This window comes from Muntiacus reevesi, chromosome 3 (assembly GCF_963930625.1).
Source record: "Muntiacus reevesi chromosome 3, mMunRee1.1, whole genome shotgun sequence".
Taxonomy (NCBI): domain Eukaryota; kingdom Metazoa; phylum Chordata; class Mammalia; order Artiodactyla; family Cervidae; genus Muntiacus; species Muntiacus reevesi.
The window spans coordinates 210840192-210860317 of NC_089251.1; the positions used below are offsets into that span (position 1 = coordinate 210840192).

At 34.0% G+C, this 20126-nt stretch overlaps 1 protein-coding gene across 6 annotated transcripts in view; it reads left to right on the forward strand.

Moving 5' to 3' along the window:
* The window catches only part of R3HDM1 (R3H domain containing 1), an 89368-nt gene that overhangs the window by 19676 nt on the left and 49566 nt on the right, over nucleotides 1-20126 (forward strand). For 4 of the 6 annotated variants that reach the window (XM_065931452.1, XM_065931447.1, XM_065931448.1 and 1 more), the window contains 10 exons: nucleotides 583-697; nucleotides 1730-1808; nucleotides 8667-8726; nucleotides 8810-8950; nucleotides 12539-12647; nucleotides 12736-12831; nucleotides 15163-15200; nucleotides 15281-15331; nucleotides 15448-15674; nucleotides 17707-17961. In XM_065931452.1, coding sequence (XP_065787524.1) covers nucleotides 583-697; nucleotides 1730-1808; nucleotides 8667-8726; nucleotides 8810-8950; nucleotides 12539-12647; nucleotides 12736-12831; nucleotides 15163-15200; nucleotides 15281-15331; nucleotides 15448-15674; nucleotides 17707-17961 — 1171 coding nt within the window. Of the gene's footprint in view, nucleotides 1-579; nucleotides 698-1729; nucleotides 1809-8666; nucleotides 8727-8809; nucleotides 8951-12538; nucleotides 12648-12735; nucleotides 12832-15162; nucleotides 15201-15280; nucleotides 15332-15447; nucleotides 15675-17706; nucleotides 17962-20126 lie in introns of those variants that run through there. The other 2 variants (XM_065931449.1, XM_065931451.1) reach the window with 2 other exon arrangements.

Sequence of the window (20126 nt, forward strand, 5' to 3'; positions counted from 1 at the left end):
AGGAACAGGGATAGTAAATCACAAACAGGAAATAATCAAAGTTGGGATTTGGTTTTGAAGTTTTTACTTACAGTTTTATATGATAAGAAAATGAAGGAATATGAATTTAAAGTGGATACTTAAGAAAATTAGTTTTTGGTAAGTGTTAACCTGACACTCATATGTTCCTATTGTCATGATTAATGATAATTATCATACTTTGGTTTGACCGTGGTATCTCCATTGCAAAAATAGGTTAAAAAGACCTTTGTTCTGATCCTTCAAGGGTTTTAAGTAGATTCATTGAAACTATTATAAAAAACATTTATTTTCCCTAAGATAATTTTCAATTGATATTGTCAAGGGATATGTTTCAATTGATATATTCAGCTCAAAAATTAATTTCAACATTTTTTAATCAAGAGTTTGATTAACATGGTAAAGCTATTGTAAGTTGTATTTTCTTGCTTGAAGAATCTTGTTGGATAAAATAAAAACTTTTTTTTTCCTCCATGCAGTTTTGCTAATCAGCAATATAAATGTGGGGTATTAACTGAATCATGTTTATATTTTCACTTAATAACTGATTTTACCTTCTAACAGGAGAAAATTCAGATCCAGTTAACACAATCATTTGAAAAAGAGGAGAAGCCCTCAAAAGATGAAGCAGAAAAAGAAAAAGCCAGCGATAAGTTGCCCAGAAAAATGTTATCAAGAGGTTTGCAATTTATTTCTGTATTTTTTTTTCTGTGTTTTTTAAACAAAGGTTTTATTTCACCATTGGTCCACCCTTTACCCCTTGAATAATTTTATATAGTATATTTCTAATAAAAGTAATCTAGAACAGACTGAAGGGATGATATAGTTCTGAGCAAAATGGCATGACACAGGTGATGATTTAGCCAAAAAACTGCACCTCATGTCAAAGTCACCAAGGAAGATAACTCATGATCATTTATTGGTCTGTCTCTTGTTTCAAAATAATGGAATCACTATAATTTAAATACTGATTCCATTAAAAATATGTATTTTTAATTCCTTACAATACAAAGAGCTAATGCCAAAATGTTTAGTACGCAGTAAGAATATTCTTGGAAACCCAAGATGTTTATCTTTCAGAGTGAATTTTAAAGAACTTCATCATATATCACTACAAGACTACAAAAATGCTTTTTAAATTTATAGACACAGTTATGTTGACCATTTTTATAAACAGCATAAGGATGCTACATTTAAGGAGAAGAAATAAACATGAATATTTGTAAAAAAAAAAAAAATTTCTTTTTGAAAGCAAATTTTTTATGATAAATACTCTTTCAGAGCTAAAGTTCCTGCGTATCTCCAAATTATTACCTCCTTATATTTGCAACTGAACTAAGCAGACTCAGTTTGCTGTCTGAATTATTCTGAGTTCTTCTTGTTTAATGAGGCATTTTTGAATATGAGAATTATGGTGAGTATATAAAAGGATCTTTAAGAATTCAGAGTAAATTAAAGTGGCACATATGAGAGAAAGGTTTTCTTTTTAAGACGGTATATAAACATGCAGTTACATAAATCCATGTCATACTCATTATATAGGAGTAGCAAAATTGTGGTTATCTGAATTCATCATAAATTCCATTTTCCTACTTCATCAATTTTCTTTCATTGTGGGGCATCTCATTTTATTTGCTATGCATCATGTGTGAAGGGAAAGGAATTTGTTTCAAACAACTTTATACTGGGTTTTTGTGTTGTTGTTTTTTAGATTCCAGTCAAGAATACACTGATTCAACTGGCATAGATCTACATGAATTTTTAGTAAATACATTAAAAAACAATCCCAGGTAAAAATTAAATTTATAAGGTTTACATTGCTTCTAGAGTACCATAATTTTGTTATATATGTTTTCATTACTGAGTTAGAATAAGATTAGAATATTTGAAGTACACCAGAAACATTTCAGTTTCTTAGGGCTACGATGTTGCTGGCCTCTATATACACATGTGTAAATACCTTTTTTGCATTATGTATACCATGATGATATAAAGATAATTCATACTCTTTGTAGGAATTTTGGGAAGTAAAGAATCACTAAGATAGTTTGGGTCTTAATTGAGACTAAAGAGTTATCATTAATCATGAAATATGAGAGAAATATACCTCATGATAAAGCACTCAGCCAAATTACTCAGTATATTCACTTATAACAAGTTTCTGGACTTAACTGAATACAGAGTTTTTGTTTCTTCTTGCTTAGTTTATGAACCTCCAACCCAAAGATTTTAAGGTGCTTATTTGAGTCACTAACTAATTGTGAAATCCTTTGTTTTGCCAGGGTACTAGATTTTAACTTTTTGGCAGGTCATTGATCCCATTGAGGCATTCTTCCCAGAAAAAGGTTTATTCACAAAATATCTGACCAACCCATTCTTGGAGTAGAAGACTTGAAGGTCAGGAACCGCCCCCCCCCCCCCCAGATGTTAGCTCCCCAGAATGGTAGTTAAATTTGTGAAATTTTTAGTTCATTGGGTGGGCACACGTGATAAAAAAACATGAACAAGTCTCTTCAATATTGCTGAGGCTTATCTCATGTCTTACTTCAAGATACACCTTTAATTTCATTGAGGATTTATTTTTTTAGTACCATCTTGATTTTATATTTCACATTTAAGTTTAATCCCAAATGGAGAACCACTAAAATGGAAAGCAGTCTTCTTGTAGTCGGAAGTGTAAGTGTGAAGTCAGTCAGCTCTGCGTAACTTCTTTTTTTCAGTTCAAGTTGATTCCTCAGTGGTTCCAACTGAAAGTAGTCCATTGAACAGGTGTTCGTTGGGTATCTGTCATGTGCTAAGCACTGTGCTAAACTTTGTAGATAAAAAGGTGAGCAAAATATAATCTCCGACACTAAAATATTCACTTTCTACGTGCTAGGGCAAAAAGGAAACCCCATGATAAATAATTAGAATAAATGTTGTAAAAAAAGTTTTTCAGGGTGCTATAAAAGCACAGTGATGGGATCCCACCTCTGAGAGGATCTGGAAAGGCTGCACTAGAAAGATAATGCCTGAGCTGAATTTTGAATTCACAGTGCTTTCAATGGGAGCATGAGAACGTGAGAGAGACAAGAGCATTGCTAGGGCACAGCAGTATGAGAGGGAGGTGGTTCACCCAGGCAGACAAGATTGTACACTGGCTTTGGCAGGAAGGCATGTAGCAAGTAACTCCAGAAAGTGATGGGGAGTTTGTTAGTAAGGTATGACGACACACTTCAGCTGTCCTCAACCTAGGTCGGTGCCAACGCGCTGGAGTGGTTACTGAGTAAGAAGTGCTGGTGGGAAGCCAGGGATGTGAGGAACAATAAAAGTCATCTTCGCTGAGATGCAGCAGTGCACCGTTTGATAAATACTGAGCGTGGCGTGCTCTGTGGAGAAGTCATGAAAGAGTTGTGAATAGGGTAATTTCAGAGTGAGATTTGCGTTTAGGAAGATTACTTCATCAGTGAGGGGCCGAGAATCATGAGCAGGGAGTGTGGGTAGGAGAACAGAGAGGAAAAGGCTTATTCGGAAGATGTTTAAGAATTACTCCCGTGGCAGGACTTGGTGATTTTTTGGATATGGAAGAGTCGTGGTTTGTTAGAACAGAGCAGCTGCTAGGCTTCCAGCTGGACTGATGGTTAATCCCGTTAACAGGGAAAGTAATAAGGACAAGCCTGAGTGAAGTAAGACATGTTCTGCTATAAATAAGTATAGTTTGAAGTATCTGATGAAACACTGTGGCAAGATTAAGTATATAGCTCTGATTTTCAAGTAAATGAGCCTGGATGCTGTTACAGATTAGGAGTCATCAGTAAAGGTGACCCTTGTTTTGTGAGTTTGGCCAGCGAGATGCAATAAATGACAAGGATGAAATTCTATGGAAAAACAGTATCTTAAAGGTAGAGGAGAAGTAAGAGACACAGGGTCTGAAATTGCAGGGGAATCATGAGAACATTTGTCTTAGAAATCAGCCAAACAGCAACAGTTTCATTAAAGGTAAAATGAAGCAACCCATTAGATTAAGGAACTAGGAAGTTGTTGGCTACTTTAACAAAACATTTAGTTTGCTATAGACTGGTAGAAATGAGAACTCAGTAGGTTAAGGGGAAGGTAGAAAATACATAGCTAGTTTGTGTAAAGCAAGAAGGGATCCTAAACAGATAGGACTTTTCTTTCTTCTGAACCCATAGCAGGTTCAGAAGAAATTCCAAAATATTCTTCTTTTGTGCAGTTTTCTGTTTTTCTCTACAAATGCGAAAGTTTTTACATTATCTACATATGTGTTTTTGAAGTGTACGACTTAATGATTTTTAGTATATTCACAGATTCATGTTACCATCATTGCCGTCAATTTATGAGCTTTTTCATCCACCTCCAAAAGAAATCCTTAACCATTTTGCTATCACCTCCTTATGCCCTGAACCCTAATCTAGCTTGTCTCTACAGATATCCCTTTTTTGGGTATCATCATATGAATGAAATCATATGTATGTGGTCTCCTGTGATTGGCTTCATTCACTTAGCATAATATTTTCAAGCATAATATTTTCAAGTATCCATGTCATACAGCATGTATCAGAACATTAATTCTTCTGTGTTTGCATTTTTATTCAAAAAAATATGTAAGTGAGCCACTCATATAATGGCTGATGAGTAAGTCATTACTAATGTCAGTGTGGTTTACATAGTTGTGGCTAATGTTAAATTTTGTGAGAAATAGGATTTGCCTGATGGCTCAGTGTTCTGTCAATGAAGCACACCATTAATTGCCAGACATAGGTGGCACAAAATTAGTAATAACTCTGGCAGATTTCCACTAGAACTTCAGAGCATTCTAGATGTTAAGCAGATTTATTTTGAATCATACTAAAATCTAGTTTACATTTTATTTCAAAATTTTCCTTCAGATCCTTAAATTTTGTTCTCATCCCAATGAATAAACTTAACTTCAGGTGTTAAATAACCATTTATCTGTAATTCCTGTTTTAAGAAATAACTTTCAAAAATTGTAATAACTAGTCATTACTAGATCAGAACCTAGGAACCTGCAGTTGCCCAGGATAAAGATTACACTCACTGACATGGTTTTTATGTGTTTTTGTATTGGTTTTATAACCATTTTCTGTAAATTCTACAACATACTAAAGAAATATGGACAGTATAGGCAACTGTGTCACTAATGGAGGGGAGCAGCCCCATGGATAAATTCTAAGAGTATATATTTTAAAAGTAAGCGATTTTGTTGTAGGGAACATCATGCAGTTGTTCTGTGCTTGAAATATTTTCTGAATTTACTTTTATTAGAGATAATGTTTAAATCAGCATATTTCTTGCCTGTTGCAGATATTTGACCCAGTTCATATAGAACACTGGGAAGGGGATGGTCAAAGGGAAACATTCTTATTTTCTTCTTTTTTATTTGCCACTTGTGTACCAGCCGCACATACTTTCTCAAAAGTCAGTTCTGGTATGATGACTAGAACACTAATAACTAAAAGATTATTGCCCCTTCATTTTAACTTCATGTAGTTTATTGGTCAATTTGATTGAGATCTTTGTTTTTCTTATGTATTTCTTTAATAACAGATAGCATGTATTGGTTTCTTTTAAAGATTATATGATGACAAGTTCTATGTGTGTCTATCAGTTCATGTGCTAATAAACCTATGCCATATGAAAATTAATTTATTGATCTGTTGGTTTGAGTACTGTATGTAATGGTTCTGTAAAGGATTATTAATTTTTGACTTATGGCCATTACCAGGATATCTAACCTTGATGACAGAGTTGAAAATTTGGAAACTTGGACTAAGCTGTAGCAGATGCAAGGCAGGAGGTGTAAATCTTGAGAACTTAGGAAAGCTATTTTTCTAACAAGTTCTACTTTTTGCTAACTAAAAATTTAGTAAACTAAGTAGAGAAACTTAATTTAATAATAACTGGTCCATGTAATAATAGAAAATCCTCTGCAACCCATAAATCTACATATAAAAGGGGAAAAAGCCTGAATTTGTATCAATTACTAATAAAATTGTTAGGTTTTTGTTTTCTTTCATGGAGACAACAGAAATTTCTTTTGAATACCAGTTCATTCACTGAAGAATATTTCACATATTGTAGGCTTGCTGTTTAACTCAACAGAGGAACCAATTTAAATGCACTGTTTCATGAATGCTAAATAAGTTGCCTGCCTCTGATTCCTTTTTTCCCCCTACAATAAGTATATAAAATACATTAGAAAATTTTACCATGTCAAGACAAATTGACCCCCAAAAACATTAGAAGAAAAGAGCCTTAACATTAAGTAAATCTTTTTCAGTGAAAACCATATGAAGGAAGTAAAAATTTCCCATCCTCCCCTAAAATTTTAAGGAAAAACATTAAAAGACATTGGCAAAATAATCTGATTAATTTATTCCACTCAGATTTGTTGAGCTCCTCACTGTAGCACAAATAACTATATAAAAGTAATTGTGATAGATACTCTTAAAAGGTATGAAAGAAACAGGTTCTTCTATGAAAGAACGTAAGGAGCTGTGCTAGGGACTTCCCTGATGGTCCAGTGACTGAGACCCTGCACTCCCAATGCAGACAGCTTGGGTTCCATCCCTGGTCAGGGAACTAGATCCCACATGCCGCAACTAAGACCTGGTGCAGTCAAATAAATAAATGTTTAAAAAAAAAATGTGCTGGGCAAAGGAAACAGCATGTTCAAGGAACCTGTGAGAGGAAGGAGCTTGGGAAATACAGTGATAAGCCAAAATGATGAAGGTTTTGTGAAAAAGAGACAGGAAATGAGACTAAAGAGATAGGTGACAGTCATACCTGCCTTGTAAGGCACATGCGTTAGTGCGTGTGGGTGCTCAGTTGTGTGACTCTTTGTGACCCCATGAACTGTAGCCTGTCCAGCTCCTCTGTCCATTGATTCTCCAGGCAAGAATACTGGAGTGGGTTGCCATGCCCGCCTCCAGGGGATCTTCCTGACCCAAGGATTGAACCTGCATCTCCTGCATTGGCAGGCAGATTCTTTACCACCAAGCCACCAGGGAAGCCCCATGGGCCGTGTTACAGATGTTCACTTTTAACCTAAGAGAAATGGGAAACCTGTGATAAATGTTTACCCCAGACCATGACATGTCTTCACATTTGTGTTTTTAAAAGATTGTTACGGATGTTCCAGGTAAAACAAATTTGGAGGGAACAAGGGAAGATACAGAGAGATAATATACTACTATCATAGAGGTCAAATCACTATCCTGAATACTTGGTCCAGGGTAATTAATGGCAGCGGAAGGACAGGAAAAATAGATCGAAGATAGATAAAGTTTGCAATTGTAATTAACTGCACGGGAAGATTTGGAAGAGCATAGTAGTGGGCAGAAAAAGGTACTTCTAGTACAGTATGCTGAGTGAAAGGTGGTGCCACTTGCTGAGGTGGAGTATACTAAAGAAGAAAAATTGAATGTTGCTGAAATTTTTATTAAAATGTAATCCTGTTCCACTTCGGGTTTAAAATCACCACTTAGGCATGTATTCTCTTGATTTTTTTCAACTGATATAAAAATGTTTATGGTTAATATTAGTTTTATAAGACTACTTTTGCAGTACAGAGAGATCAAACTCAGGGCTGATGTATAGACTTTCAGGCAACTTAAGCAGGGGAAATGGAGGACATCATTTCCCCTTAGAATCTGAGAGGGATCCACTATGTAGTGTTTATTTGAGAGGGAAACATTAACCTCTTGGCCTAGTTTTCTTTATTTACAAAGTTTCAGAAACAGAAAGCGGCTTCTGTAAAGCTGCTTAAAGCTTTAAGGTTCTTGAGGTTTGTTTTTGGTTTGTTTTTCCCACATGCACATGAAATTTACAGTGACCACAGGAATACTCTCTTGAGCTATGTTCTTGGTGTGTGAGCAAGGAGGTCCTTTGGGGAGTGGTACCAGTAACTTGTTTTGTAAGTGCACTAAATAGGACCCTAGTGGTCTGAAGGAGCACGTGCAGGTGTTCCCTAGTGTCCTTATTTATTTTAATATTGGAGATATTTGGTTCACTTTGGTATTTTATTGAAAAAATTCCGAATATCTTAAAAATGTGTGATAGTGATTTTCAGAATAATTTGAAGTCTTCTTCCTCTGAGTTAGTCTTAGTAATATAGTTCATACTTCTGCTGTAGTTCCATTTATATACTAGCATTGGATTCCCACTGGAGTATTCCTGTTGTTACCGGCATTGCATGTTCTTTAGAGTACTGTTTCTATGGAGTTGAGCATGGTAACAGAGTCATAAGCCTACCTAAAGATGTCTGCTTTCCTGCTGCTTCTTACTTTATTGAGTAAGGGATGAAGACTAATATTCTGTTATAATCCATGTATTTGCAGAACAGAATCTAATATAATACAATAGTACTTAACAGATCAAGATAATGATATAATGATAATTTTGAAATTGGATGGTATTCTTTCTACATTTGTATATGTGAAATTTTTCATGTTTTTTAAAAAGTCATCTTTATTCTTTTAAAATATTACTTTTTTAGAAAGCATATATCAAGCTTGTAATGTTCTTCAGTGTACAGGTTTTACAAAAAATATATATATAGCCCTGTAAATTCAACATTTATGATTATTTCAGTGTTAAGTTTTACGAGTTTTCATATTTTGTTTCAGGGACAGAATGATGCTGTTGAAATTGGAACAAGAAATTTTAGATTTCATTGGTAATAATGAGTAAGTCCTGACTTTTAACAAGAAAATAAATTGTCATCACAGTTATTCAAGATCTGCTAAATTAGTCTTTCTTCTAATTCTAGGTCTCCCCGTAAAAAATTCCCCCCAATGACATCTTACCACAGGATGCTCTTGCACAGAGTTGCCGCTTACTTTGGATTAGACCACAATGTTGATCAGAGTGGGAAGTCAGTCATAGTAAACAAAACTAGCAATACAAGAATGTAAGTATCAAGAAAGGTTGTTATATGTGTGTGTGATAATTCTTTATCTTTCTGTAACATCTTTTATCTCAGGTTTTCCACATGTTTTAGCAGCCTGCTTCAGCTTTGTGATAACCTTATGTGACAGGTCTAAAAAATACACTCTGCTCACGAGATGTAAAATGCACCAGTCTGGACTGAAATAAGACAGGTGACTAAAATAAGACAGGTGAATGAGGATTACTTTTTTTTTTTTTTTTTTTAAAAAAGCAGGAAAACCCTCAAAAGTCATGATGTCAGCGATGTTTAATAACCGTTTTCTTATGGATTTTAAATTAATATAATTTAAATAGCTACGGCCAACTTCAGGCAAATTTAAAAGAAAAAAGCAAACTTTAAAACGCTTACAGTTTCACTAATTTTCTGTCATTTCACTGCCTTTTCCATCTCTGTTTTGCTTCTTTTCTTCCACAGATGTCAGGACACTGGGACTGTTGGTTGGTTAATCCAATATTATCCATAACATTATGTACCCTTCTGAGCTATGTATGACTTAGTGAGCAATAAATTTTAAGAAGAGGAATCATTTGCTTTAAAAAATGTTAGCTTTAAAAAATAAATAAATAAAAATAAAAAGTGTTAGCTTTGTAGTGTGGTGAAGTAGATCATCAGTGCTGATATGTGGGAGCAAAAGGCACAATGCAGAGGCACCTAAAGTTGTATCTTCACAATACCTCTTTTGCCTATTAGTGAAACTAATCCTAAAGCAACCTGTTGAGTTCAGCTAAAATTCTTCATGGTGATCTATCAAAAGAATTGTCTGTATTAATTTCATATGTGACAGCAGTGGATCTGTGAGCAGCAGTCAGCTTCAGATGCCATAAATAATGCTTTTCGGTTCATAATTTTTCTTCCTTCTTTGAAGCTAGACTTCTCAAGGTTCTGTCTATTATGAACCATTTGGTTTGCACAATTATATTTAATTCATTTATTTCTCTTTTGTTATAATGATCTTTACCCTTGTAGCTATCATATTGTTTGCTTGGACTAAGTTGGTTTTCTTCCATTTCAAAGAGTATTTTGTCAAAAAGGTATATTTATTGGTGGAAGCTTGTACTTTTTAAATGATTGTTGCTACAACTAAAATTAAATTAATGAAGACAGCTGTCTTTGAAAAGGATCCCATATTTCTTTAGGGATTAAGGTTTACCTGCAAATGTGAATCTGATTTAATTGTCTACTGCCTATCTTTTAGTCTTTTTTAAATATCTTTTAGCTTTTTCCTAGTTAGTTATATCATGACTAAAGTGGGACAGTAACCATAAGACATGAGCTGGACTGAAGGTGAATAGAAATCTACTTCATTTAACCAATACCTTTCAACATTACTCAGAGCTGCTGGATACCCAGGCACGTGTTCATTAGCAGGCATTTTGACTAACATTTCGACTGGTGACTCTCTAAGGTTTTCAATGCAGTGTAACCTCAGTTATTTGAATACTACACATGATATCAGGGTTCTCTTTATCCAGGTAGTCAAGAGTTTAGTTAAACACAGATGTTTATAATGTATTGATACCTAAAGAAGAAGGATCAATAGCATAATTATAACTAGACATTTCAGATCATTGAAGTTACACTGTATTTTTATTTTTTTCTTCTGGAATATGAAGAAGGATGTAAATCAGAAAACCTTAGAGATCTGCTCCACATTGAATAAAAACAAACTTGCCTTTTCCTCATAGGCAGATTACCCGCTCCAGCCTTGAACCAGTGGTGTTGTGGATGTCAACAACCCGGTGTCCACTGGGGTGTCTCATTGGAGCGGGAAGTTGGCGATTGCAGGGCAGTAAATTCAGGCATCTATAAAAGACAGAGGTAAGACAGTCTTAAGGTTAGCTGAAATGCCTGCTAATGCTATTTGGTGTGGGAATCCAGCTGCTCTTAGAAAAGTTGCCAGGCTCTTGGTTAAATCTTACAGTCATATCGAAATAATAGTCTCTCACCCAAGTACAAACTCCTTGAAAGAGAAAACGTGATTTTGAACAGCTGCAAAATAGTTGATATTAATCAATGGGACAATCATGTGACAACAGTATACTGCCATTGTCAGGATTAAATAGATAATCTTTCAAATTCCTAAAGAAAGCAGTCTTTTTCTCATCAGTTTGGCCATGGAAATTTTTTTTTTTTTTTTTAACTGTTTTTATTTTTCTCTTTAGTTCTGTGTATAGCTCTGTGTGGAGAAATGTTCTGTTTCACGTATCTAAATATATTTTAAAATAAAGATTTCTTCAGCTTACTTAGATAATTCTTATTTAAAATCTTTGCATCATTTGACAGAATGTAGATACAGTACTCTATTAAAAATTCATTAAGTTAAAACAAATATTCAAAAGTGTTACTTAATTACTATGTATAATGAAATATCTTATGAAGTTTGCTGAAGATGTCCTTACTCGGGTTTGGTTTAGAAATTTATTTACGGTACCCATAATAAATTATATGACTACATGTATCATATATATTTTAAGTATATGTAAAAAATTGCTTAGGAGTTCAGTTAGCCTTTCTTTATTGCCTGTAAATATGTTTTTTATAGATCACATATTTCAGTTTTATGATTGGATGATATTGAGTCTCAGGAGTGTTGAATGAATGAATTTGTTGTAGCTGAAAATATATATCAGAAAGTGAAATTTTATATGATTATAATTTTCCAAGGGCAACAGTGTTCTGTCTGTTTTCTGGATCCCAGCAGAACTTGGCAGCATTTCCATAGAGGAAAAACCAATCAGCCATGAAATACATTGTTAAGAGTTCATAATCCTTACTTTAGGTCATAAGGGTAACCTTCAAAAAACTCTTTTTAACCTGTTTCAGTTAATACAAAACAAAGATGTACCCCCGCTGTAATTAAGAATACTTGGTAACTTGGTAGCATTTTGAAGTAGTCTCTTAAAGTTTTATTAAATTCAACCACAAAATATTTGGTTATGTAACATCAGAGCAGGTACTGTAAGAGTGTAACATAAGATCCTGTGCTATACTTTTCCTTTGTTCCAGAATTGTTTCTCTGAATTAGAGGAGGCAATGCAAAGAGGACAGACAGGCTTACCTACCAGGGCTCTGACTGTGGCTCAGTCATTTCCTTGCCCCTGATCTTGGACAGTTGCTTTAGTCATTTGATCCTAAGTTTTGTCAGTAGTATTTATAACAACAACAGACTTCTACTGTTTACTGCTTTAAGTGCTGGTCATCTGTTAATTCATCTTCAGAACAACCTTATGAAGTAGGTAGACTGTAATGAGGAAAGAGGAGAAAAGAAAGTTTAGTAAGTAACTAAAGCAACTAAATGTTAAAAATGAGCATTTGAACCTGAGCAGTCGGATTCCAGGGCCCACAGTGTATTTCATATTTCCTTTCAGTCATGACGTGGGGTAGTTAATGTTTTCTCATAAGATTATTTTTGAGGAATAACTGAGGTAACATAAGTATCTATAAATAGCACCAGTGAGTGGGAACATACTATTTTTACCACTTTTCATAAAATGTAATATTTAACTTTTTTATGTGTTTTGTTCCCTTGGTTTTTGGTTTATTTTTTAGACCTGATCAGAAGTTTACTGAACATATTAAGGATGATAAAGGTGAAGACTTTCAGAAACGATATATCCTCAAGAGAGATAACTCTAGCTTTGACAAGGATGATAACCAGGTAACCTAACACATTTGGAACATTTTTATAGATGCTGGACTTATCCTGGCAGATCATTTCCCCAAGATTAATTGTTCTCTTTCTTTAGATGAGAATACGTTTGAAAGATGACAGACGGAGCAAATCTATAGAAGAAAGAGAAGAAGAGTACCAGAGAGCTAGAGACCGAATATTTTCCCAAGATGTATGTACTGACTTATATTTAGGTCTTTGTGTTTAAATATATGCTAATTGCATATTCACTCCTTCCTTAATCTATTGGTCATATTTACTTTCAGCTACATTTGTTACATATAAAGTCATCTTTTTAGAAATACTATAGTCCTATTCATGTTAATGATTTAATAGTTTGTAAAATACTACATTCCTACAGTTATGTGTACTTTCAAAAGTTGGAAGCAGATCAACTAAGAAGTAGTACTTTGGACTGAGTGTATAGTTTATAGTATTTTTTCCTCTCAGACGTCTCACAGAATGGAAATTTTTGGAATATTGGTCACTTATCTACAAAATCATGTGCCCTAAATCCTACTTTCTAGTGGACTTTTCTTGATAAATAACTTGTTTCTTTTAAAATAAAGCTAATTGATTTTTTAAACTAATATTTATTTTCCACTTTATATGTGATTATATGGAACAGATCTTTTAAGTGGCTGCTTATTTTACACATTTATTCAAGAAGAGAATCAATTTGGTTTTACCAATACCTGCTCTTTGCAGTACTAGGGACTAGTCAAGGATATAAGAATATATGTAATTTGTGTTAATACTTTCAGAGATAGAAATTTTCTCTGTATTAGAAAAAAAGGAAATGACACTAAAATCTAGACTGTCAGTTAAAAGTTTATAATATTCAACAAATCTTATTGATCACCTATAGTAGGTACTTTGCTGGGCACTAGATAAATGTATTCGTGCACATTTATGATAAATTATCTCCCAAACGGCCCTATTTGTGGTATCACCGTTTATATTCACAGATGAGGAAACTGAGGCTCCAGGAGACTAGGTAAAATAGACAAAGATCATCTAGCTAGAAAATGACAGGATTCAGCCTAGGTCTTCTGAACTCGGGGCCTAACCTAGATCTATTTTCCTCTGTAATTGTGAGATGGATGAGGTCTCTACCCATGATGAGTATTGAGATAATGACAATATGGTGTGTGATTGGTATAGAAACATGAAGGTGAAATAGGGAACACAGTAGAGATGCACCAAAAACCAGAACTCTGGAGTAAGAGGAAGAGTTAGCTTCCAAGAGGAGACCTGAAGGATTGAAGTGTTCCATGTCCAGGGTCAGCATCTGCAGGTGCCAGAAATAAAGGAGAGCTAGACTCAGGAGGAACTGAAGAATTCATAATCCACCTGGATTATGGCCTAGGGGGCAGGAAGTGAGGAATGTTTCAATTGGATAATTAAGCAGGAATCTTATTTCAGCTTGCTCCTGAAATCTACTGCAGGGAGTTGAGTTTTTAGCTAGAGCAGGGTTCAGCAGACTTTTTCTATAATGGAGCAAATAATGAGTATTTTAGGCTTTTCAACTATATAACCTTCATTGCAACAACTTAAAATTCCCATTGTTTAATACAAAAGCAGCCATAGATAGTATGTGAATGAATGGACATGGCTGTGCTCCAGTGAATCTTTATTTTAAAAAACAGGTAGCTGACTAGTTTGCTGACCCCTGTGCTAGAAGATAGGGCTTCCCTGGTGGCTCAGAAGGTAAAGAATCTGCCTGCAATGAAAGAGACCTGGGTTCATTCCCTGGGTTGGAAAGATTCCATGGAGAAGGAAATGGCAACCTGCTCCGGAATTCTTGCCTGGAGAATTCCATGGACAGAGGAGCCTGGCAGGCTGCAGTCTATGGGATTGCAAAGAGTCGTACACAGCTGAGCAACTAATACTAAGTACTAGAAGATCAGTGAGCTATTAAGGAGTAGAAAGTCATGATCAGAGAGGTTTCTATGGCCTCTGCTGTTTAAATTGGATGAAAGGAGCAAAATTGATAGCTGGTAAACTAGAAGACTTAGAATTAATACAAGATGCAACAATGATGGCTATCTGAGTCAGGTTGTTAGCACTGGGAGGCTTTTGTCTATAAGCTACATTGAGGCATAGCTGCTTAATTACTGCTACAGCTGCTGCCGAAGCAGAGCTGATCAAGGTATTTGTTGAGTGAATAAGGTGGAATCTACAGACATGTGTATATCTTGAGTATTTAATAGTGAGAATGGGTTTACGTGTTGGAAACAATATTTGAATTTCAAGTTACTTTGTACAACAGAAGTGAATTGCTTCAAAAATAGTGTCTGTTAAAAGTAAACATTGTATCTCCAAGTCAAAAAGATTTTTCATTATCATTTATTTGTGAACCTTATCACCATGTTTGATTTGAGGACAAGGAGTAACTATTTTTTGTTTTAATTATTACACATGATTTTTGTTGTCATCATTGGTTTACAGATGGCATTATTTGACAAATGCTCGACTTTTTATATCTGTTCTTTCTTTCTAGTCCCTGTGTTCCCAAGAGAATTATATTATTGACAAAAGGTGAGGAATTTAACATTTGTTTTGGTAAGTGTCTGACTGACGCTAACAAAAGTAAAAATGTTTTATTAAAATGCCAACAGAATCCAAGACGAGGATGCTAATAGCACTCAGCAGAGGCGCCAGATATTTAGGTATTGGAAGCATGTTTTCATGCAGTACAGTATTGAAAATTTAGAGCTTTTTTTTTTCTTCATAATTTTCCTTTTTGTCTCTATTGGCTTTTCAGAGTTTTATTTCTAAATTACAGAGTTAATAAAGATGCTTCAGGAAGATCAACAAATAGCCATCAAAGCAGCACTGAGAATGATTTGAAGTACTCTGAACCACGGCCCTGGAGTAGCACAGATTCAGACAGCTCTCTCCGAAACTTCAAGCCTGCTGTAACCAAAGCCAGCAGCTTCAGTGGAATTTCAGTTCTGACAAGAGGTGATAGTTCTGGAAGCAGCAAAAGCATAGGCAGGCTTTCAAAAACAGGTATAAATATCTGTCTAGAACTGTGCATTCAAACATTAGTTTCCATAATGTTGGCTTGGCATTTATCATATGGCTTCTATAATTATCCTTAAATAAAAGATTCTTATCAGCCGTATATTGAGCACCTCCAAAGTACTTATGAGGTAATACGTGTATTGACATTAGGATTTATTCTCTGTGAGACAGATTCACAGACATCAGTTAAAATGAGAATCCTCCACTGTGATGTAAACTTAAATCAGGTTGGTTAATGAGATGTCATTTCTTGTCATTCTTGCCTTAGGTGATTGGAAATCCTTCAGTGCTTAGTTACAGTTAGAAGCCTTGGTTTCTCACGCAGGATTAGTTAACATTGATTGCATTTTTAGCTAATACCATTATTAGCTGAAATTCAACTACTACTATCATATCATTGTTTGCATTTCATGGTAAAGTTCACTTGCTGTTCAAAAAATGTATAAAATTGCTGAGACTTTTTGAGGAATTTTCAAACTGAAGAAATGTAATACAATATAATTATTATAGAAGAGTAGAAATTTCAGTAACATTTTCATTCTAAAACTTCTTTATTTTACATTACATAACTTTTAGGCTCATAGCATTTACTCGTTTCACTTTCACTAACTGGCTTCAATACTAAAGAAGTTTATGTCTCTTTTAGGATCCTCATAGAACCATATTTTTATACCAAAATAATCAGGAAAATCAGAAATGGCACTCTCCTTATCCTTTTAGGTAAAACCTAGACATACAGTTTTACAGATAACAGTTGAAGGGAGAGGTGTAAATTTGAAGGTGACAGTATTTTTTAATCTCTGACTATAATTCAGTGCTTTAAATTCTTAAGGTTTTTGAATTGCATTTGTCATCTTTTTAACATATAATGTGGATATTTAAAACGTCTTAGTGTGTATGATATATCACCAAAGAAAGGTAAGTTTTATTAATGTGAGAAATATGCACATGTACCAAAGATGCATTTATTTGATAAATGGTCACTTAGTCATCAGGTCATCATAACAAAACTACTCATGTGTCCTGAGAAAGTCATTTAGACATCCAGCCAAATCAAAACATTTTAAGAACATGTGCTATTTATAATCTATATTATCTTCAGAGATGAAAATAAATATATTTATTTTTCATACAGTTATTGGAAACAGTTATTTTGGCACAATGTAAAACAGAAGTTATCCTCCAGGGAAATCTATATAGTGTGTCATGTTTGTTTACTTCTTTCATGAAAAATTAATTCTCCTCATAGAGTCAATTCTATTTTTTAAAACCTAATTAACCTAATTCATCAAAATCTTTCCCTTTCTTCATTGTTTCATTGTCTCCCTTTAGCCATTATACATCAAATTAGTTTATTAAGTATAGTAAAAAATTTTAAGCCAGTGCTAATATAATTGCTTGGAATATTTTTATTCTATCTTTGTCCCTTGCTATGATAAAAATGGAAAGTTGACTGTACCTTGTAGGAAGATGCTGTGATTATGAGCTGAAAATGAAAGTATGCAATGAAACGAGAGTTGTTTCTCTTGGTAGAGAATTTATTGTTTTTTTGTTGTTTCCTACACTACTCTTAAATCTTTCTGTGCTCTTATAGATAAGGGGTTTCTGATATAAGAGGTTTGGGCATTTGGCTGTGCTAAGTTGCTTGTCCTGGGGAAAAATTATAATCTATATATTCCTAGGTGTTAATCTAAAGGTAAAAATGTACATAACTTTGTCCTTTTGGGGATGTGGGTAATGTGTTTTTTTGTGGCTGTCTGTGGCTGATGTTATTATAGACTTATTTAAGTTGCATGCTTTGGCTTTGACTTACCTGACAACTTAATGTGATCAGTCTTGGTGTATTAAACTTGTTTTGGTGGGGAGGGGAGGCAAAATTGTACAGTAAATCAAAAATAATTCATGCTTTTTTGTGTTAACTGCATGTTATGCAATGTGAATTTTATTGTTATGTATTTAAAGCCTGCATCTTTATATGAGGGTTTAAAAACTCCCTTTTCTGTTACTCCTCTCCTAGGTTCTGAGTCTTCTGGTAGTGTAGGGTCATCTACGGGCTCTCTCTCACACATCCAGCAGCCTCTCCCAGGTACAGCTCTTAGCCAGTCTTCTCATGGTGCACCTGTCGTCTATCCAGCTGTCAGCACTCATAGTTCTCTTTCCTTTGATGGTGGCCTAAATGGGCAAGTTGCATCTCCTAGCACAAGCTTCTTTTTGCTTCCCTTGGAAGCAGCAGGCATACCACCTGGCAGTATTCTGATCAACCCTCAAACAGGTTGGTATCCAGAAAAAGGTTTATTTCAGTTGAGATATCAGGAGTTATCCGAAAATTAAAGAATGTATGTTAAATGTATTATCTGTATATGTGTTGTCGGCCTTTTATTTTCATGAGTGATTAGCATTTTCCCTGGAACTTTATTAAAAACAGTTTATGCTAGAGAATGTTAAAAGACATATTTATATCAGAAAATAATTTTTCTCCTTGTGGCATTGGTGACGTCTTTTAGGTCAAATAAATGAAACAGTTCATTTCCTAGAAGTGCAACCATCACCTTTGAAAGAGCTTTATTCAAAAGAAGAATTTTATCCTGGGGAAAATAGTATACATTTCATGAAAAAGGAGAACATTAACAGCTCTTACTTCTTTTATAATGTAGTGAAAAGAACCTATAAGTAATTGTCCTTATGAATATGGTAATTGCTTTCTACTGAGGAAAAGTTATTATAAGCTACATCTTATTATTAATGAAAAAGTAGCCATTGTTAATTAATATTGACAACACATTGTTTGCAACTCGGAGGTAGCACTTTGTGTATATTGAATGTTTACTATGTGGCATATACTGTGTTGTGCTTTAAATACATTCGGTATAATAACCCTGTTAGGTGAAATCTACTTTGAGAGATAAAGAAACTGAACCTCAGAGAGATTAAGAAACTGCAGTCATTATATATGTTAATTTTTTTCTTAAGTCAAGTCTTGGTTGCTAATCAAAGCAACATAGCCCAATCATATAGTTAGATAATGAAAACAATCTTAAATCATTCGGTAACCTTCCTTAAATATTCACAGATTTAGCTGATATGGTCAGACTAGCATGGTAGTTTTTGGGCAAGGTAGATCCAGGTCAGGGTCTCTGAGTGTTCCTGAAACTTTCCTTTTGTTTGTTGTAGAAAAAACCATGGCTTGGAACTTGTTACCTTCAGATATTGTTTGTATCTTTTGTTTCTAAGAAACAAATTAAATTAGCATAGGTAACTGACTCTTAAGAAATTCAGTTTCAGTTTATAATGGTTATCTTTTGATATTTTAGGTCTGTTATATAACTAAACTGCCTATTTTCCTGGAGCAGGATATAAGATGATTTAATATTTTACTATTTTCTATTGTTTTTCATTCCAAACATTAGTTAATATGTTTTTTGAAACATGGAAGTGTCAATTGAGTAGGAAATTATAAAGTGAGAAACTAATCAATCTGAAATTGAATTGTATACTTAATTTTAAATTAGTCTGAAAGTGATCTTTTTTTGAGAAAAGCATTACAACACATCCAGCTTTTTTCAAGCAGTCCTTAAATTACGCTGAAACATATTTTCACTCAAGTCTAATCTACCATTGTTTTAAAAATTAATAAACAATCCACAAATATCCAGCATGATTTCTTTTTAGTTCTCTATATCCATCACATGAATTGTCAGGAAATTAACTGATGAAAATAATTTGACTTTGGAGAACTTTTCCCACTTGATCACAATGGAACAGTGTATTCTTCTCTCCCAAACATTATCTTATTTTATGTCACATACTTATTTTTTAAAAAGAGAATGTCTGGGGGGCTGTTTAAGACAGTATTATTCAGTCAAATTTCTCTTATTTTGTATTTTTTCCATCCTAAAAGGGTATCATAATCAGTGATCTTTTTATTTCATAATTTTCTTAACAGTCCAGTGTATTTTTTTCTTTTTTTTTTTAGTCATTCAGTGTATAGTATGGGAAAAACACTGATCTTTGGATCTGTATGTGCATTGAGAAAAAAGTCTGGAAGAAGGTATCCAAATTAACTGTAAGGTTATGGGAAATTTATTTTCCTTTTGATCTGTGTCCGTTGGTTATTTTCCCAAAATAAAAATATTACTTCATATAATAAAAAATTGTTTAGAATCTATGTGTAGAGAGTTACTTAAAATATTCCTCCAGTAATTGATAACCAATAGAATAAGCCTCAAAATCAATACTGAAGTTTCCTCTCATTTTATTTTTTGCCTGTGAATAAAGCTCACTGAAATTAAAAGGAAGTTATTTTAGATAATTATTTAGAATTTTTAGATTATTTTCTACTTTTAGCAAGTTAGAATCTATGAAATTAGGACACTGCCATCAAAGCCACAATTTGAAATTTGAAGTTATCAGCCATTTAATTTTCATCAGGTTTTAATC